General features: G+C 39.5%; 1 protein-coding gene and 1 long non-coding RNA gene across 4 annotated transcripts in view; one reads left to right on the plus strand and one right to left on the minus strand.

The window, feature by feature from the left end:
* The window catches only part of LOC117986785 (homeotic protein spalt-major-like), a 42889-nt gene extending 20613 nt beyond the window's left edge, over positions 1-22276 (plus strand). The window contains exons 3-9 of one of the 3 annotated variants that reach the window (XM_034973646.2): positions 598-783; positions 1012-1145; positions 13800-13895; positions 16111-16345; positions 17569-17747; positions 18524-18691; positions 18804-22276. In XM_034973646.2, coding sequence (XP_034829537.1) covers positions 598-783; positions 1012-1145; positions 13800-13895; positions 16111-16345; positions 17569-17747; positions 18524-18691; positions 18804-19178 — 1373 coding nt within the window. In that variant the 3' untranslated portion in view covers positions 19179-22276. The remainder of the gene's footprint in view (positions 1-597; positions 784-1011; positions 1146-13799; positions 13896-16110; positions 16346-17568; positions 17748-18523; positions 18692-18803) is intronic. The other 2 variants (XM_069501292.1, XM_034973655.2) reach the window with 2 other exon arrangements.
* On the minus strand, positions 10141-12181 carry LOC138402987 (uncharacterized). Its single transcript, XR_011237298.1, has 2 exons — positions 11772-12181; positions 10141-10297 (listed from the first exon to the last, which is right to left on the minus strand). It is a non-coding gene; the product is annotated as an uncharacterized lncRNA (long non-coding RNA).
* Positions 22277-22443: the final 167 nt, after the last annotated feature.

The following is a 22443-nucleotide window of genomic DNA, read 5'->3' on the forward strand; positions in this document are numbered from 1 at the left end:
TGTCCGATCCGAATGAATGTATTGTTTGCCATCGCGTTTTGTCTTGTAAAAGTGCTTTACAAATGCACTATCGAACTCACACTGGTGAACGACCTTTTCGGTGTAAATTGTGTGGCCGTGCTTTTACCACAAAAGGAAATTTGAAAACTCACATGGGCGTGCATCGAATAAAGCCTCCTTCACAGTTATTACATCAGTGTCCCGTGTGTCACAAGAAATTTTCGGACCCAACCATGCTACATCAACACATTCGTCTTCACACGGGTGAAAGATGCAATGTGTATTTAGATCAAGTTCGCGATGCTGAAATAAGCAATTGCCAGTCACTAACCAGTTCAGACATCACTGAATATAATTCTTACCATCCCATCCCACCTCCAATTTTTCCCACTCCTTCCACTCCCGGCGACCGAAGGGCGGACTCCCGCGGAACCGACGACGAGAGCGGCCGAGACGAGCGCGAGCCCGCCACTCGGGAGTTCGACGACGAACAAAGTATTAAAGATCGTCGAACTTCACCGCTCTCCGTCTGCGCCTCGGCGTCCGAATTTGAAGTTAAAACCATCACCACAACGGCTTCCCTCCCATCGGCGACAGGTTCGGAGAGCGGGCGGAGTGCACGGGCGTCGCCGCCGTCACCGTCGCCGTCGCCGTCGGCGCTGTCCACGCCGCCACGACTGCCGCTGCACTCGCCGCTGCCGTCGCCACCGACGCCCCTCGCCGCGCTCGGCGCTCTCGGCGGATCGCCCTTCAGCCCGCTCGGACTTGCCTTTCCTCCCGCAGGTATGCGAAAGCGGGCTCTTTACTTATACGTCCGCCCCGGTCGTCCGCATTTCCAATCCTTCATGCTATCCTAATATTATTTTATACTTATAATAAATACCCCCAATACCGGGCACTGTATTCTAAACTTTAAAATAACGATTTCCTGGAACTAACCTAAACATAAATGATACGTATTTGTGTTCGGAGTTTAACGGTGGCAATCAACACAGATTTGTTTTTATGCAGTGCGCGGGAACACAACGTGTACCATCTGCTACAAGACCTTTGCCTGCAACTCAGCACTGGAAATCCACTACCGGAGCCACACCAAGGAACGTCCGTTCAAGTGTACCGTCTGTGATAGAGGCTTCTCTACCAAGGTTAGACAAAATATTTTTATTAAAATATCAAAATATACTCGTTATTATCTAAAAATCAAAATATGCCTTAATTAATGCCTAACTGTACAAGTAATTTATTATACGTCTACACCTAAGTAAGTAGGTACCTTATATTTCCAAAGAATAATACAGTCGATTCCTACCTACTTACATGCAGTCAGTAAAATGTGTAATAATTGTGTACTCAGTGAGGTTTAGCTATATGAACTCCGATTGAATACTTCTGGCTCCGAGCCAGCTTATAGGTACTTTATTGTTACGAGTACACAAATAGCGACACAAATATACGCTTTTACTACTTTTCCTGTAATTTTCACAATAAATCAAATACCTAGATCTCTTTTTTAAATGAAAATAATACAAAACTTAAAGCTCTAATCTAATTACTATACAAATCATGCCCACGTGAAATAGTGCCAAGAATACTGGCTGCATTTCCACGCTGGACAGCTAGGCTGATCCGTTGCGCAAAAAATGAGCCAGCCCTTCTGCCACCAGATGAGGCTATTTATTAATCACGGTGAAATGTCTCTTAAACAAATTTTAATACTAGAACTTCATGGCCCCAGGGTCTCCACGACAAACGGGACAAAAATGTATCTCTCGAAAAGAGAGGCATACTTACTTGCGCCGCTTGCCGTTTTCAGCCAGTTCTACTGCGGCTGCCGCTCTTGCTACTGTCTTCCTGATAGGTATAACACGGAGCCAATGTGTCAATGCAAGTTGCGTCCCACATTAGAGCCCGTCCCCGTTCCCAGGGAACCAGCGTCAATCCATCAGATCTCTTGAATGTCTCGCAGGAATGTCTATATAAACAGTTTGGTCTAAGTTAACGAAAAGGGTGGACTTTCACCCATCTGTTAATCAAATGAAAAGTATTTTTTGTCAATCATGTGGGTAAAATAAATGGACATACCGCGAATGGATTATTATTCGCGGTATTCGCGCGCCTAATGAAATCAGGTCAAGATTACCTTAATTAAATTTAGATTAAAAATGTTTTTAAATAATATCTTCTGCTAATACGAATAATTCAATTAATGTTGTATTCAAGAGCAAAGAAAGTAAGGCTGCCTAAGTAGGTAAATCTCATCATCTCTCTACTCACTACTGAGAACGGGTCTCCTCTCTGATTGAGAAGGATTTGGCCATAGTCCACCACGCTGGCCAAGTGCAGATTGGCAGACTTCACACACCTTGAGAACATTATGTACAACTCTCGGGCTTCCTCACGACGTTTTCTTTCACCGTTAATACAAATGTTATTTATTATAGTTCTTGCATTTCACGAGGGCGAGTGGCTTATGCTTGTGTAGCGTGTGTGCATTTACAAGCGCTTGCTCGCGACTGATTGGCCCGACATGCACGCACACTTACCTACACAATGCCCTTGTAGGCGACGTAACCACAAGTAAAGTTCACTCGCCTTTGTGAATTGCAAGAACTGTAACTTACCTACCTAATTGCTTAAAACGCACATAGGTATTAGGTAGGTACGATCTACTTACTTCCGCAAAGTTAGAGGTGCGTGCCCGGCTATCACCGACCAAGAGTCACGATTATTAAATCTTTGAATGAAAGACTTACCTACCTACTGGTAGAGATATTTTAAACATTGCAAAGAAATTGTTGTAGGTTTGTTGTAAGCTAACTATCTACCCAGTAACTACCTACTAAACAGGAAATAATTTAGTAAAAACACGGAAACTATTCGAGCTTTGCTCGCAAGTTAGCCCGCGACATCGAAAGCAAGTTACTCGTGCGCTACGACGAACTTTATGCTCCGGTTTCATTTCATCTAAGTTTCTGTGCATTAATTTTGCAAGCTGTAATTACAAGTCCCTAGCCGACGCGTCTAGTTCGCATTAGTTTTAGCCGTTGTCTTTCCGTGCATCCAAGCCGCCACCGACTTGGCAAATACCTAAGTAAATGACGATCAACTCCAAAAACTTTGGCCTCATTGTTTCGCTAAAATCACTTCATCCTTAGGTACCTTTTTTTTGTTGACGTGGGGGAAATCTTTTCAAGACACCCGATCTCTTTGAGGAGAGATCGGGTTATGTGCGATTTCTACCCACTAAAACCCTCTCGGTGGTCATTATTCTCAGAGCTCCGGGAACTCTGCGCCGGTGCCTATTTTGCGCGACGCGACGCCCAGTGGGCTCATTCTGGAGGATGCACTCCCCTGGTACGAACGTAATTAAAATAATCGAATACTTACTATGTTAGGCGAAACCAACATAATTGGTAGTAAAAGATGTCATTGGATGGAGATAACTTTGCAATAGAGATGACGCAGTTGACGTTTAAAAAAAATTAAATAGATATTTTTTATGAATCCATGCCGCCTCTGCCACCCCGTTTATAGTCCGCGACAGGTCGAGATGGCAATCGGGGTATGAGGCGGGGGGACGCCCCGCATACCCGCACGTCACCCGTGCCATTTCAACCTGTCGTGTACTATATAGGTATAATATTCCTCTCGTATTTACCTATACCTTAAAATGTAGCGGTCCTTTGAGCGACTTTATTTTATTTTATTTTATTATAGATACTTGATATGCTTACAGCTAGTGCCAAAGCGCATTAGGTACAAGTTAGACTTATGTCTATTTAAGTCTTAGGTAACAAACTACTTGCTGGCCACTCCGTGCTTTCACCGATTTTCCGACGCGGCGTATGACTTGATGCAAATGGAAATGCAGTTCTTATGTGACGTGAACCTTATACTTACCCATTTCATTAATTACCTAACCAACGACTAAAGGAGTCTATCTAATTGTGTTATAGCTGCCCGCGACTTCGTCCACGTAGAATTTCTGATTTTCCATGAATGCCCGCTGTGAAAGAAGAATCTGAAGATCGGTGTTAGCTTAGCTAGAGGATGTCGGTAACCTGGGGAGGAGGGGCGGTTTATCCTGGGCACGCATCTCTAACTTTTCGGAGTTATCTGCGAAATTAATATTTTAAGCATGCATTGCATGCAGCCTTGCATACCTGAGAGTTCTTCATAATGTTCTCAAAGGTGTGTGAAGTCTGCGGTATGACCAAACTCTTCTCATTCTGATATTATTCATGATAATGATAATGAAAAAAATTGCAATTAGGTATTTATGTTCTGAAAATTTTGCTTTTTATAGCTTTTGGCTAATAATCATCTGAGGCATAAAGCCTTACATGTGCATAGCACCTTAAACATACCTTCCTACCGAACTACCTATCTACTTAAGTTATGAACCTGGACAAATTCAATTCCGCCATATTTATGCCGTCGCGACATTTCGTTGGATGACAGCTGATCTTAAAGCCTCCCCAAATCCTTTCAAATCAAACGGCGGGCGGTATTATAAAAGAAATCCGAACAACAAAGCTTCTGTCTACTTATGATCAAATATTTAAATAATAAAGCAACTTGAGGACTACTTAAAATAATTAATTCAATATTTTATACAAAACGTAAAGGTTGTTAAAAGAAATGATCTTTTTTGTGTTTTTTTTTTAACAACGAACCTACATATAGCAAATGGCAATTCAAGTTTATAATAAGTTCGTCCAATATTTCATATTATTATATGAGGAGCCGCGCTCGCGTCTCTGTCCTTACATCGTCGCCACAAAAATGATAACTCATAAAAACAACGTCACGGAGAACGATCGGAATATTAATTCATGTCGTAAAATATTTATTGCTTATAAATCCTTGAGCCTTTACCTACGCTTATCGTCATAAAAAGATTATTTATGCTTGACAAAATAACATTTTTCGTAAGTTTCTGAAAGTGACCACGCGGGACTCTTATCAATAAAATATAAGTTATTTATAGCGGCGCCGCAACTATATTTAAATGGTCTATTACCCACTGCTTTGACATCAATTAAGTCCTTAGTGGGAATAAATATTGATATTGGACCATTCATAAATTATGCCTATTATAGACATTACAAATCTTATAGTGTATCTACCTATACCTACCCAGACCTACCTAGGTATATCTTATTATTTGAATAGGCATTAGGGACACATACCCAATAGCCTTTTTAATCTGAGAGGCTCGACTAAATCCATTTTTTTGTTAAAGTTGGTATTACTTTTGATCTTGATTCTTTAGGTAGGTAGGTATACTTACCGCAGACAGATTTTGTCTACAGTGTAGATAGGTACCTAAATCATGTAAAAAACGTGATAACGGAACAATGTACCTAAATACACCAAAATTGTATGATCAAAACGTTTGTCCATCCATAATATACTGAAAAAGTTATATTATCAGAACCTCGTATATCTTCCAGCTAAGCTATTAGTATATATTAGGTATGTAGTAAACAAGTAAGCTCTAAGCAATCAGGCGACCAAGCACAGTCTCTAGACATTTGTACAATTAGGTAGGTTACTCCTACAAAATGTTACTGAATTTCAGGTAGGTAGATATACCTCCGTACAGTACTGGGTTATGGGTACCTAACAATTCATACTATAACAGATTAATCTAAATATATACTTAGGTACCTAAAAGGAAAAGGTGACTGACTGACTGATTTATCAACGCACAGCTCAAACTGCTGGACGGATCAGGCTGAAATTTAGCATGCAGATAGCTATTATGACTATATGATTTTTGAAAACTCCACCCCTAAGGGAGTGAAATAGCGGTTTGAAATTTGTGTAGTCCACGCGGATGAAGTCGCGAGCATAAGCTAGTGCCTATTATAAATTCAAAAGTGTGTCGATCTCTCTGTTTGTCTGCTGTTCGCTAGTTCAAACGATTTTGACGAAATTGGGGAAAAAGAGTTAGCTTACATCCCGGGGACTAACATACTTAGGCAGCTTTTTGTCTCTCACATTACCTAATTCTCACACGTTATTTAAAAAAACTATATCTATCGACACAGACAGAGTCGGGGCATCATAATATACTCGAGATATATCTACCTACCTAGTATCTACCTACCTTCGAATAAATAATAATCAGTGCCAATAAATAATTTTATTAAATAAATGTTGGTACAAATTCTAAACCAGTAGAGCGATCTAGTTTTTTATCCCCGTTCATCAGGATATATAAGTAGGTACTTAAGACTTATAAATAGGTAGGTTACGAGGCACGAGTAACATTAAGCAGGTACCTACCTATTAGTTTTTTGTTAGTCCACCGTGGAATTTAATTTATGATTCGATCATTTTCAATTAGATAACAATTAAACTTTGAAAGCCACGCTTTTAATTTTTACGCACGCCATTATCAACCGATACCTACCTATGAAGAAAAAACTGAAATAGGTATTAGCCATAGAGCAGAAACAAAGAGGAGATGTTGTATTAAGATTTCCCTATGAAATATCGAGTGACATTTTGCGGGGTGAGGGGTTGTGGAACGCCGCCCACTTCTCAATTTTCCATCTGCGGGTTAGTAGCAAAACTACTCGCTTAGCGACCTAACATCGATATATTGATGTCACTACATAGTTCAGCTATCTCACACTAGATGTCAATAATCTAGAACTATTTTAATAATTACGTTTAAAATTACTTACAAATGAAATGTGATACCATTCATAGCATCAGAACGTCTGTCTGAATAACTTTGACACGATAAAACACAACACTTCATCCTTTTGTTCTTACAAACGCGAAAACACACCGATAATACGAGTCTCAATATATGTGAACCTGACGAACGCAGACAGCATACTAACTAAGGCCCCGCCCACAGTGATGACGTCAGGACCTAGTTGAAAATCACAGTGCACAGTTGCTTAGGCCAACTCCTCTTTGTTTCTGCTCTATGGTATTAGCCATACCAATACCTATATAATATTTCTATTTACGTAAGGAGTATGCCTGAATATAGGTAGGCAAGTAGGTTCGGTAAAAGTTATCTATGTATAATGCGTGTCAACATATTATTAAGTATCTAGTATAGTCCGCGACAGGCTGAGATGGCAATCGGGGTATGAGGCGGGGGGACGCCCGCACACCCGCACCTCACCCGCGCTCTCCCGCACCGGGTAAGAGCGGGGGCTATGCGGGTGTGCGGTGCGTTCCCTCCCCGATTGCTATTTCAACCTGTGTCGTAACTACTATACCTGGGTAGGTAGGTAGGTATACCTAGTTTAGGATTTAGAAACTAAGAAATTCAACTCACCTAGAACTGCCACTTTGTGGGTTATTACATATTTATTATTTTAAAATATCTTTCCTACCAGAGGAGCATGCCAAATATTTTTTTAGAGTTCCGTACCTCAAAAGGAAAACCCTTATAGGATCACTTCGTTATCTGTCTGTCTGTCCGTCTGTCCGTCGTATCTGTCAAGAAAACCTATAGGGTATTTCCCGTTGACCTAGAACCATGAAACTCGGTAGGTAGGTCTTCTAGCACAAGTAAAGGAATAAATCCGAAAACATGGTTACATCACAAAAAAAAATTAAGTATTTTTAATTTTCAAAGTAAGAAAACTGGATATACCAAGTGGCGTTTCATAATATGAAAGCGCTTTAGCTACACATTCGAGATTTTTATGAATTTTTATTGTTTTTGATTTATCGTGCAAAATGTCGAATGAAATACCCGAGTACGGAATCCACGCTCGGTGCGCGAGTCTGACTCGCACTTGGCCTGTTTCTTTGGTTCTCAGTTTCAATGTTTAGGAGGTATTCTGAAAGATATTTTTCAAAATATGAATAGGTAGGATTGGACAAATGGACATCTAAAATTATATAAAAGGAAACGGTGACTGACCGACTGACTGACTATCAACACACAGCCTAAACTACTGGACGGATCGGGCTGAAATTTGGCAGGGATTTGAAATTTCTGTAATCCACGCGGACGAAGTCGCGAGCATAAGCTAGTAGTAATATAAGCTTTGATTCAATAAAACGTCGACGCAGATCGGAATAATCGATACAGTTCGCAGCGTGAACTTTCGGCGCGGGCGAGCAGCGACTCTTAAGTCTTATTGGAATTTTAAATGCGCTTGTAAGGTTCTATTAGATAAGGCAGCGCGCCTTGTTCTCTGGTTTGCGCTACAACTGATTTGCAACGCATCGGTAGCCGGGTAATACACCATAATTTGCTAGTCACCACGATTTGCGCCTTTTGTACTTATTATCAACGTTTTCATTTCTATACTTAGGTAGGTACCTAGCTAGCTTTTGTATAATTCATTTAAAGATTTATTCAAATATATCCATTCAGTCATCGTCCAGTTACAGTAAAAAAACTTTTGTAGCTAGATATTTGTAGATATTTTTCGTGTTATATTTTTATCGTCATAGAATAATTGGCCTGTAATATTAGCCTAAGGTCGATGCCTCCAGCCAATGGCAAGAGCAGCGCACTTAGGAAACTTCTTTTAAGAATCAAAATTGTATTGCTCGTAATGCTCACACTTAGCTCTATCAATAGAATATGATTATCCGAGTATATACTGTTCTGCCTAGTGACAAAGACATCTGTAGGCACTAGGCAGTTATATAATAATTTGAAAGTAGGTATACTTAGGTATCTATTGCAATCCGTTTGTAAGTTGTATAAGTAAATCATCTGACGGTAATTGCAAACCAGCAAAATAACGTCTTGAGGGTTTTTATTCTTATAACTAAGAACATTGTATAGAGATAGAGCTCTTTTTTAAGCAAAAGAGGTAATACTTCGGTTCAATAGTTACGCCGAAAACTAGACAATTATAAAATCGGATAAAATTTTCAAAGCATCTATCGAATAAAATTGATTTTATGACAAACCAAATATAAAAACAACATGAAACAGCACTATTTACCAACTCGACAAACGTTTTGAAATTATAATCAGCCATTGTGAATGTCATATCTACAGTCTAAAATATATTTTTATAAAAAATAAATGATTTAAATATTGACCTCAACTCGACTACACCTACTTAAAAATCGAATTTACATTTTACATAAGTATCTACCATATTGTAGAGTCATTTTAATAGTCCACTTTTGACACTTTGTTAAAAATATTATAATACTAGCTGCCCAGGCGAACTTTGTACCGCCGCCGCTTTGTAGTCGATTCTTTTTCAAGTTTTTTTTTTTTAAATTTTCTCTCCGTAAGAACTTAGTTCCCGTACTTCAAGGAATACCTATTATGAAAAAAGAATTAGCGAAATCGGTTCAGCTGTTCTCGAGATTTGCGATCAGCAACACATTTAGCGATTCATTTTTATATATAGAGAAGATGGTAAGAAAAACCGGCCAAATGAAATCATACTTATTCTGTGAAAATTTCAACTGGCAACCTGAAGCTGTAGATCCAAGTGAAAGACAGACAAACTGCGGAGATTAATAAGGTCCCGTTTGACACTCTTTGAATAAGTAAATGTAAAACTACGAAATCTAGGCAGATGTACCTACATACCTTGTAGGGCAATTCGGTTTTATGTGAAGTTTAGGAATCTGATAATGATATTTACAGAAAGGCAACTTTCCGCAAAATATTAATAGCTTTCAATAATATTTAAAGCTCATTTCACACTACGGGATATAAATTATATTATATTCCGGTCAAAATACACAGTAAGTAAGAAAGTTGGGAACACCAATCGATCGATAGGGACTTCACATCACAATATTGGAGTTCCCAACATTCGTACCTAGGTACCAATTTTTAGCTCTATGCGAATTATTGTAACCTTGAAGATTTAACTCTCAAAATAAACATTGAATGTCTATTTTGATCGGACTATAATATAATTTGTATCCCGTAGTGCGAAATAACCTTTATGATAATTGTACCGATATTATGAAGTCAGTAGGTACCTACTAAACTTATGTGGAAGGTAAATGTAGCCTACTTATTAAAATAAGTACTTCTACACTAGCGGCACGCTATGATGGCCGGTTTGACACATTACAATAGTGATGTGGAATGTCAATTTATTCTCGAACAAAAAACAATTAAGTTTTGTTTTTGTACCTGATTAAATAGGTTTAATAAAACAAAAATGTATATGTTTATTTAATTTATTTGAACGAACTGAATATTTGAACGAAAATGAATATACATACTTTATATGCACACAAGAAACATATGAATACAAAAGATACCGAAAAAGGTGCCACAAAAGGCCATAATTAATCAGATTCGTCCATACTACTATTTTCACTGTCGTCACTGCTATCATCACATACATTAATAATTATATGTTCGTTTTCTATAATATTATCTATTTTCACATCTCTTTCATAATCTTCCCTTATTAATTTAACAGTTCTATTCACAACCTTTTCCCAGTCTCCTTTAGTCACATGTTCACAAGCTTCTTCTAATAATTTTAGCATTTTTTTTGTGGTAAATGGGGGTTCTGTATTGTGTCTTGCAGCATATCCCTTAATTTGAGCCCACACCAACTCAATCGCATTATACTCACAATGGTAAGGCGGTAACCGTATAACTCTGTGCCCATGTTCTAATGCTATTTCGTCAATGACGTATCGGATCTTGGTTGGTTTGTTTTCTTTTAAAAGACGTACTAATTCCGCTTTTAACATATTCATGTTTGCATCTACGCCATTTTTACGAAGCCATGCGACGATATCAGCTTTCTTTTGGGATTGGGCAGGTGGCTTGTCAATTTGCATCGAGTGGTATGGGGCGTTGTCCATAATTATAATAGATGGTTCAGGGAGGCTACACAACATTGAGGTAAACCATTCAGTAAACTTTTCTCCATTCATGTCTTCATGATAGTCTCCAGTGGTTTTTGACGCAAAAGCCATGAGAGAACCTTCGACAAACCCGTTGATGGTTCCGGCGTGACAAATTATAAGTCGCGATCCTTTTCCTACAGGAACTTTGGAAGTAGATGCTGCTGTGTCATCGTTCCAAGAACGGCCTACAGTATGGTTAGCATTAAGCCATGTTTCATCCAAGAACACAACATTTTGCCAATTTTTGATTTCTTTCACTTGCCGTAAAAAAGTATACCTTGCCATCGCTATATCAAATCTTTCCATCAATATTTTGCGTTTGTTACATTTTTTGTATCGAAATCCAATGGTCTTCAAAATCTTCGTTAAAGAACTTTCCCCACCGAAGAATAATCCAGCTTCCTTCAGTGAATGCACCAACTTTTTTCTTGTTGGATACTCCTTCTGTAAATAGTAGCCGTAAACATGTCTTCGGATAGCATCGGCATCAAAGCTATCGATGCCTACGACTGGTTTTGCTCGTTTTCTCTTTTTTGGTGTGTGAAGTTTATTTTCTTCTGTGCCAGTCTCGCCATATTTTTTTTTAGTTATCCGTCTAACAGTTCGTTGTCCAATATTAAGCGCATCAGCTACGCGTTCAACCACTGACGTTATAGGTAAAATTGGCCCTCCATTTTGAGCTTCACGATCGAAATAGTTACGAAGGCGTATTAGGAACTCACGTGTCTGACTATTTAGAACAGTTCTCTGCGTACGTTCGGTCATATCGACGAAATCCACAACAAAGGGCTTGAACAGAGTCCAAATTAACGAGCAAGGGTCAACAGTAATGCAGTATCAATATTTGAAATCCAAAGCCAGGTCAAAACTATATCACAATCGCATTGCACTGACAGTTTATACTTTTCGAAGCAACGTCAATTCGAAACTGCTTTGTTTTGCATTGAGCATTGACGCGAGTTTGCCGGAGGTAGTAGTTGTGCTAGCCAGCGATCCTATGTGACGATCGTATTAGATTCCATTTTTAAAAATTTATTGATATTTTTTTGCGATTTCAGAGGTTTGTCCACATAGTGAAAATTGTTCATATTCACAAGTACATTCACCCCTTAAATGGTGCAAACTGATTTTTCTACACTTGTATACATTTAAGAAATCAATTTAATAAATAAATTTTGAGTCCTAAACCTAAAACTACATTCGATAAAATTTATGAATCTCTGCACATCACTATCGTCAATAAAGTAATACAATTATTTCCTTCAAAGTCGTTATCAATTAATACGGAACTTCATGAGCGGACAAACGTCAAACCGGCCATCATAGCGTGCCGCTAGTTTAATAAAATAACATTCGTAGGTATATTGACACGTATTTTGGGTAAGTACATTGGCAGGTAGCTATTTAGTGGCATTAATTACGAAATTAATAGTAGATACTTTATCACAAATTACTTGCCTGGATGAGATCTGGATAATAAATTGCTACAGTATTAAATAAGGCATATTTACAAACAAAAAAAGTTGACCTATAGATACCTATGAAATATAAACTTATCTACCTATATTTAAATTCTTTGGCCTTATTATATTTTGTATCACACAGGTAGGGTCTACTTAAAAGAGTAGTTAGATATGTGTAGGTACGTAGGAATATTACCTATACTTATGTGTAACGATAACTACCCAACAACGAAACTTTTCAGATTTAGCAAGTTAATATTATGTTGTAAGGCCCAACCATAGGTACCTACTCGAAGTCTTGATGTTTTACGAATATAACTTCCTGAAAAGTAGATTCCCTTAGAGCCATTACATTACGCACGGTCGATAGTTGCCCGGTAACTCAGTCGACGCGCGACGGGCAACTCAAGAATTAGTAATTTGTTGTATGGAAGTTACCGTACCTATGCGCACGGAATTGCGGCGACACCGTGCGCATAGGTACGGCAACTTCCATACAAATTACAGATTCCAATGCTCGTCGTCGACTGAGTTGCCGGGCGACTATTCGACCGTGCATCTTAAGGTGCGCCTCCTAGCAAAACGCTGCGCTAGCCAGTTAATTTTAATTAAGTAGACACAACTTCGCTGCCCCGCGCATGAGTTCCGATAGTGAAAATGAACACTTTATTAAATACATTTTTGGTCTATTTTAAAAATTAAAATGAGCAAAATGCTAATGATTTTAAGCTTATTTCGTGGTTTAACGACATAATGGGGCCGATTCTCTTGTACACAATCTCTAAACTAAATTAACAGGTCTAAATCTAGTGCTATCCTTTTCCAAAAGCAAAATTATGAAAAGGATAGCAATAGATTTAGACGTGCCATTTTAGTTTAGTTTAGAGATTGTGTACAACGGAATTAGCCACATTATGTAGATAACGGGTACCTACATACCACGATTAGTTTGATGTTTTTATGTATGAGAAAAATGCTCTTTTTATTTTATTCGTGTTATGGGCTTAATTGCAAATTAAAATTCTTGCCCTTTTCACTAACCACAAACAAGGCAGCGCCTAACTAGGTAACGCCTAAGCTAAGGAGATTCCTTAGGTCTAATTTACTTTTCACCAAACGATTTCCACTAGGCAACTCCTAAGCTATGAATCGTCTAAAGTGTCCTTTACAAGGCAATGCATGAAATCAATCATTATTTCGCATCATCATTGGTTCTTTTATATAATGAGAAATAAATACTTATGGACTTATTTACTTATAATCGCAAATATTTTAAATTGGTGAAGACAACATAATGTAGGTATAGGTACCTACCTATGTTTCTATTTGATATTTCTTTCAAATGAAGAGTATGTACATAGGTAGTAGTAGCGTTTTGTTCAGGGACGCGCCTTAATATTATGCCGATTTTTTTCTCTTACAATTATGTTTCCCCATTAATCCCTTTTTATTGTGTATGCGTGTGCGTAAATGTGTGTGTATTTGTGGTTCCAGAGCAGTGGCGGCGGTTGCCGGTGCGGAAGGCGCGCGCGCGCACCCCGCCCGCCGCACGCCACTGCTTTGGACCTCTGGAACGCCTTCGTCTACCCGGTATGCGAGACTGACGCCTGAGCGTGGACTCTAAATTATCTATTAATGGGCTGTGCACATTTGCAAAGTTGAAAACAAACATTATCTAGTCGTGTCGCAATCAGGGTTGGAAAAAACAGTTTTTTAAACAAAACATTTCTGTTTAATACACGATTAAAACATGTTTAAAACAGTTTTTTTTTAAATTCAAAACATGTTTTACATATTTGTTTAAAACAATGCCAACCCTGGTCGCAACACACTGGTGCAGGCGTGACGATCGACGAAAGGCCGCGCCTCAAAAGCGACAGCGTAACACGATCGACTAGTGTGCACGTCTTCTAATAAAGGTGGACTTTCATATGTCGCGGCTGAAGCAACTGACGCGCGCAACAAACGTGCCGCGGCTGACGCGACGATACTAAAGAGAAAGACTATGAAAATATTAGAGGTCGTCATCGGCCGCACGACGCGGGAAGCTCGGAAGCGTTGCCATACATTTTCATAGTGTTTAGTATTGCCACGTCAGCCGCGGCGCATCCGTAGCGCACGTACTTAAATCGCTTCGGCCGCAATTCACGGAAGTCTACCTTAACTTTGACTTACTTTTGCGTCGTCAGTCGCAAGTCACAATACGAGACTAGTTTGGTTTCACCTTTATTCGCCACCTCACGCAAATTGATGTTTAGTCGAGTGACTCGAATCGAGTCGTAGAATTCGTAAAAGAGTTCTATTGCCTAGAAACACACTGCAAACTCTTGATAACACGTCGTGTTTGTTGTTAACCGTGGGGTGGCGAGTAAGCAATGTGCCCGGCCCATAGCGACCCTCTATGACCTTTTGTTTCGACCACATTTTTTTGAACCCCCATTGGAACCATTTAAGTATTGTAGAATTGAAAGTGAAATTATACTTACAGTATCTAGGGTACCTACTAAGTAGTAATTATTGCTCTATTCATTATCATTTATCTCGAAACAAAATGTTGCAAAGTGTCTCATCTAGACTAGATATATCTACCTACCTAATAATAGTTATAAAAATTGCTTGATAAGTATTTCCCCAGATTATTTGCCGTTTGCTTGCATAAAAGAGACCATTGTTTTAAAATCATTTTTTTTAGTAGGTAATAGGTACCTACTCACTAAATAAATAAATAATGTTTCAATCGTGCTTTAAGAATTGTCTTGAATGTAGAAGGAAAACTAGATCATTTTCATCTAGGTACCTATACTTATTTTGAAAGCAACTTAGGAGTTTGAAAACTTTTGCACATAGGCAAGTGTCTATACGACTCAATTGTATAAAACAATTCAAACTTATACAATAAACTGATATTCAATAGATATCAGAGATAAAATAAAATGGCTGTTTTGATATCGCTGCAACTAACAAGTCAATTAAATATTAATGCTATTTATTTTTGCTTCTACGCGATAAAGTCCAACATATAAATTACAATAAAATAGAAATAGCTATTTGAAATCAAACTTACTTGCATAGATAAATTATTTAATGTAGCATTAACAATTTACTGGAAATACTAGCTACTTAATTTTTAAGCTTTAGGGCGGTTACAGACTAGCGTTTTATACTCGCGTATGCGGTATGAGCTCGTTTTTGGAAGCGTATGTAGGCGCGCCTTTTGGCACACGCTCAACTCGTACGAGCGTTGACGCGCTTCTAAGCTCGTATAAGCGCGAGCCGCGAGAGACACCTTCCCGCAACACCACCGGTTTCGAGCGAACACGCCGAAATATGCCCGTATACGCGTGTCCGGTTTTTTGAAGCGCGTAATGTAGCGCGCGTGTAAGCGCGTATGCCGAACGACCGTATACGCGCAAAAAAATACGCTAATCTGAAACCGCCCTTATAACACTGACCTCTACTAAGACAAGAACGCTGGAGCTGCGTGCCGATTTGTTCTTGAAGAAACTTGATTTTGCCATTTTGGCGCTGCTGATAGCAGCAGTGAGCGTCATGTGAGCGTATTTGGAACTTAATTTTAGTGATGAGACATTTTTCAACGCTACATTTTTGGGGCACTTCGAATCAGCAAAAAAATAACTGGTATTTTGTATGGCACACCTCTTTCAGCGTACTTGTATAATATGTCAATTGCAGTGCTTTATAAATATAGATAATAGGGCAACTCAACGGTTACCACTCATTGATTTATTAAGGTACCTAGTTAATAAATCAATGGTTACACTAAACTATATTTTTTGCTTACCAGGGCAACATGAAACAACATATGCTGACACACAAGATAAGGGACATGCCTCCTGGTTTCGATAAAGGGGCGAGTGGGCCTTCAGGGCCGTCCAGCGAGGACGGTCGGGACCCCAGTCCGGACAGACGATCTTCCCCCGAGAAAATGGACCTGAAGAGGTCGCCGCCGGTGCATCCTCCACCCCCAATGTCACACCTACCTCCTATCGACATGCCACCGCTACCGAAAAGACCTAGTGGTAAGATTTTTTATTACAAGATTAGAAACTGCTCGCGGCTTCTTTCGGCGAAAATCCATACTAATATTATAAGTGCGAAAGTGTGTCTGTCTGTCTGTCTGTTTGCTAGCCTTTCACGGCCCAACCGTTCAACCAATTTTGACGAAATTTGGTACATAGATAGCTTGCATCCCGGGGAAGGACATAGGCTACTTTTTATCCCGGAAATTCAAAGAGTTCCCACGGGATTTTCAAAATCTAAATCCACACGAACAAAGTCGCGGGCATCATCTAGTAATAAGTATATAAATCCTTTTAATTATCTATCCCATGGGAATTCCGAAAAATCCGGCTTTATTCCTTATCTACATTATATAGCGAACCTATTTGCGAATTTCAGCTTTCTTGGTCCAAGGGTTTGGACTGCATGTTGAATGTTGAGTGACTTTTCTATTTATATATTTAGATAGGCTTGCGCTTGACGACATAGACGGCATAGATAATCGCAACGAACACACTAATAGAAAGATAAAAAAGACAAATAACGCCAATTATAAAATCTCATCGCACAACACTGCGCCAGAGGTCGTTAAAAAATTACATTTTTAATGATGAATACATCTGATTCATAAATTCAGCAACTCAGATTTTTTTATTCCAATTCAAGCTAGCCTTTGACTGTGATCTCACCTGGTGGTAATGATGATGCAGTCTAAGATGTAATCGAGCCAACTTGGAAGGGGTATGGCAGTTTTAAACCCATACCTCTTATCGAGTTTTACACAGCATCGTACCGGAACGCTAAATCGTTTGATGGCACGGGTTTGCCGGTAGGGTGTTAACTAGCCAGCAGATGCCTTCCACCAGACCCGACAAGAAACTATTTAGAAATCATATATTTCCAAATCAAGCTGTGATAACCTAGCGGTTAGGACGTCCGACTTCTAATTGGAGGTCTGGGGTTCCATCCCGGGCACGTACCTCTAACTTTTCGGAGTTATGTGCGTTTTAAATAATTAAATATCACTTATCGTGAGGAAACCTGCATGCCTGAGAGTTCTCCATAATGGCCAGCGTGGTAGACTATAGCCATAGTCCTGTCACTCTGAGAGGAGACCCGTGCTCTGTAGTGAGCCGGCGATGGGTTGATCATGATGATATTTCCAAATTGCTCCCGCTCACCACTGCGCCAGGGAGGTCAGATGTGTCAATTGCATCTTACTGATGAATAACGAACTTTGCAGTGCCCAGTATCCCAAGTCACCCCCCACCTTCAGCATCTTCGAAGCACCTGTGTGGCGTGTGCCGGAAGAACTTCTCATCATCGTCCGCCTTGCAGATCCACATGCGCACGCACACGGGAGACAAGCCGTTCCGCTGTGCAGTCTGCCAGAAGGCGTTTACCACCAAAGGAAACCTTAAGGTAGGTACCTAAACATTTGACTGACGAAACGAGTGTCTGGCGTAACGAACGACAATAATGTCCTCGCCAGAGCGGACAGGGGATTTTGAAACCCAAAAAAGTGACATCGTCGTTTTATCTCAATACTAGCTGATGCCCGCGACTTCGTACGCGTGGATTTCTAGGTTTCAAAAATCCCGTGATAAAAACGTTGATTTTCCGGGATAAGAAGTAGCCTATGTCACTCTCCAGGTCTTAAACTATTTACTATACCTATGCAAAAAATCACATCGATCCGTTGTTCCGTTGCGACATGATTGAAAGACAAACCAACAAACAAACATACTTTCGCAATTATAATAGGGGTAGTGATTTGATAGATCTAGTCGTTTATAATTGGAATTTTATGCAACCGCATAGCATATTTTTCAATTTTATTAGCATCCCAAAATCGGATTTAAGTATCAGATTTTGGGATAAAACGACGATATCACTTTTCCAGATTCCAAAATCCATTGTAGAACGGTAGGTCGCATCAGGATAATTTACTAGTATGCACTATAAAATTGCACATCATTACATAATTACCTATATCAGACACGCCTTTAGTCGCATCACGACACACTACATGAGACCAATCATGTACCTACTTATTTGTATGAGGTCCCCGAGAAATAAGTCTACAGTGCATGTACCTACCAATAAATCAAAAAGTTTACGTAATTTTTATATGCAGCTGTTTTAGTAGTTTGCCTTCTATAATAATAGTTTCATAGTATCTTTATTGTACTGTACAGGTACACATGGGTACGCACATGTGGAGCGGCGGCGCGTCGCGGCGCGGGCGTCGCATGTCGCTGGAGCTACCGCCGCGGCCGTTGCACGAGCCGCACGAGCTGCTGCGGCGCCCAGACTTGTTCTACCCCTACCTTCCCGCGCCTTTCCTCAACGGCATGCAACAGAAGGTAAGACTTCCACTTTTTACAAGAAAGTTTTAAAGTTACAGCATATGCTATATATATAAGCTTTAAAGGCACAAAAATAATTTCTATATACAGCACGTTTTTACTACCACAGCTGAACGAGATATCAGTAATACAACAGAACGCCGGACAGAACGGTGTGACTGGAAAATTCCCCGGCTTACTCGGCTTCGGAGCGTTCGGGGCAGGACGACCGGGCGCCGCATCTCCACTCGAAAGGCCGCCGTCGCTGGAAGGCGGAGACGAGCGACAAGCGGCGATGCGGGAACTGGCCGAGAGAGGGCGAGAACTCGCCGAGAGGAGTCGGCAAATGCGCGAGGAAAGCGAAAGGGAGCACTACAGAGCTGCGGGCGGACACCCCGCGCTCGCACCCAATCCCGCGCAAGCCTCGCCGCCCGCGCCACATCCGCATCCGCATCCGCTCGCCTCGCTGCCGCCGCCCGCGCGGACCGAGGGCCTCACCGTATAAAACCACGGGTTGGAGACACATTGGAGAATCCAAGCACATTCCAGAACACTCCGATCAAGACTCAGCGGTGAGCCCGCAGCGGCTGATATTGTGTGAGTTATTGTCGGTGTTATGAACTTTAATATAAAGTCAACTTATCATACTCTTGTACAAAAAAACGCGGTTCGAAAGACGATGAACTTATACAAATAACGAATCGATCGAAAATGTTTCGTTAGATATCGTGTAAATTCGTGTTGAATGTAGCGCTGTGTATCGACTTAATATTACGCATAGTATTATGTAGGTAACTTATATGCGCGAGTACGGGCCGGGGGCAATCGGGACTCTCGAGTCCCGCGTTTATGTCATTACTCTGTGATAGTGCACGATCGAGGGCCGCGTCCTTATGGCACGATTACACCTAACGAGTACAGTGGCGAGTCAGTGTCCTCGGCCGAGTACTCGGTTGGTATAAACACTTTAACGAGTGCAATTTCGCCACAATTTCTCAGCCACAGCACTGTCTCGGCCGAGTGACATTTTACTGTCTCGCTTCACTACTCGGTAGGTGTAATCGTACCATTAGTACCGGAACGCCATTCGGAACACTCGATAGTTAGATAGACTCGCATCTATCAGAGACGTGGCCCAATGTGCTATGACATCAAAAATTATTATAAATTATCCCAAAAATTAATTAAATTCATAAATCTATATATCTCTAACTGTATATAAAATTGTATGATAATATTGTAATGAATGAATAGATAAAAATTAAGACATAAATTAACTATACTATATTTATCTATACCTGTAACTGGAGTGCGATATGCATGATTTTCTCTTAAGGCACATTCCAACGTGAGGAGATTCTTTAGAAAGTACATAGTTTTATCTGTAAAGCGTAGGTCGTGATGTAGTTAGTTATCCAATGCTACCTGTGTCACAAACTGAAATCGGTCTCGAATCTCCTTGAAATTTTCCACACAAAAAATAAAATGTTTATGAAAGGATTTACAACAGTCATAGTTTCCACTCTAGGTACTCTAATCTCTATATTTAATTATTGTAATAGAGTTTAACGACATATTCATATCATGTAAATTAAAAAGTATTTGCATTTGAGGTCTATATAGATTTAAGTGTTTAGAGTCATAGCTATTATATTGCTTTAGAATACTTCGACATATCTTTGTAAAGTGTGATCGACGAGCGATTGAACTATAAAGTCGGAATACTTTACTTTGTCAGTACTACTGAGCAGACTGAGCCATAAACTGTTTCCAATGAAACTTTTCTTTCCAAATATGCATTTTTCGATGCTTACGATTAGTTTGATAGATGAAATTGTTAAGGCGCACTTTGGGTTATAGCATCGAGTGACAGACGCACGCGACAGCGTCAGTTCTATCGCATACCCAAGTCTGTACTACGCCCTATTTAAAGCCGGGATGTATCTAATCAATAATGTATCAAGTAAGTACGTTGGCGTGAGGTTGCTGAAGATAGAGGCTCGTAGCTGAATAAGTGTTACAATGAACGAGATGCTGTAACAATCTACAAGTGAATACCAACGCATACACTTGTAGGTTGTTACAGTATCAGAAACATTAATAAACACTTCTAAGAGCGGTTACGCACTCAGCCGATCCGAGTCCGTGAAAATACGGATCACAAAAAACTCTGATATTGCTTACGCACTAATCCGATCTCTGATTGAAATCCTAGCAGTTCAGTGGAAATCTTTGACATATCTATCTACGTCGTATGTCCGATTTGAATCTGAGGCACATCAGAGATTTTTTCACGGAAGTCGGAGCTAGTGCGTAAGCTACCATACAAATAGTTCTATGACTACTTCGGAACGTATTTTCACGGATTTGGATCGATATGCAGTGCGTTATCAGCGTCACGGCGGTTACGCACTCATCTGATCCGAGTCCGTGAAAATACGTTCCTTTTTGTTTTGTATGGTAGTTTATGACATATGTGTAAAAAAATTCAGTCCAGGATGATTAATTAATAATAATAAAAAAAATTTTTTTTAATCATTTCATAAATTCCATACCAATCGAAAGTATGAAGCCCATAGAATATGCAAACGTTAGGTCAATGAAATAATGTTTATTTTCATTGAACTTTTATTCATTAACGCGGTGCAAGTTACTAGTATCGATTTACCTGTTTATGGGCATTTTGCTTTCGATTGGTATGGAATTTGTCAATTAAACAAACCGGTGAAATGATTAAAAAAATATATATTTTTTTAAATTATTAAATTACTCATTTACTGGACTGAAATTTTTTAGGCAACCCATATGCAATATATTTATTGACATATTAAATTGAATATAAAATACGTTTCATCCATTAACCAGCTCGGTGAAGGTCGTTCTATAGCGGGATCTTAGACCATATTGTCGCTGCATCTGTATAGCGCGAGTGTGACCCTTAAAGCCATGATCCGAAGTGCAGCTTTAGAAAACCACTGACCTGTACTAATACAAGTACGCTGGACTTGCGATTGACGATCTGTTTTTAAGCAACTTGATTTTGGCCATTTTGGCGCTGATAGCAGCAGTGAGCGTCACGTGAGCTTAAATGTTAATAATGAGCCATCTATCAACGTAGTGTCAACACGATTGCCATTTGACACAAAGTGTCAATTTTAACTCCCGGTACGCTCGAAATCGCTCACAAAATATAATTGTCGTTTTGTATGGCACATGTATAGCGTACTTGTCTACGTCCATTTCAGTGTATAAAACACAATTTTGTTCACTATGAAAGAACTAATGTATGTTTTCTATCTTACTTTAGTACTGTGTATAAATGTCCAGCTAAATTATTTATAAAATTATAAATCATGCATACACTCTTAGTATTAAAGTGACGCTTGCGGGGCGTTAGGCCTCCGATCAGTTTAGTTGTTTAGAGTAAATTCTCATAGCACCTACAAGTTATAATTTTCAAATTGCAAATAGTTCTAGAGTAGTGTTAGCCATGAATATGATGTGTCATGTCCATGTCAGTATAAATAATAATCATTGTAAATTATTAAATGTTTATGTAAATGTCCAAAAAGTATTCAAATTATTTAAAAAAAACTATTATACTAATAATTCTTTTCTTTTTTGTTGTCCTTTACCCAGATCCTTCTTTTGTTTATACTACATATTTCAAACTAATGCTGCCAGTCCCAACAGCTCTGTATACCAAAAAACCGGCCAAGTGCGAGTCAGGCTCGCGCACTGAGGGTTCCGTACTACATGTGTATTTTTTC

This window comes from Maniola hyperantus, chromosome 1 (genome assembly GCF_902806685.2).
Source record: "Maniola hyperantus chromosome 1, iAphHyp1.2, whole genome shotgun sequence".
Classification (NCBI taxonomy): Eukaryota; Metazoa; Arthropoda; class Insecta; order Lepidoptera; family Nymphalidae; genus Maniola; species Maniola hyperantus.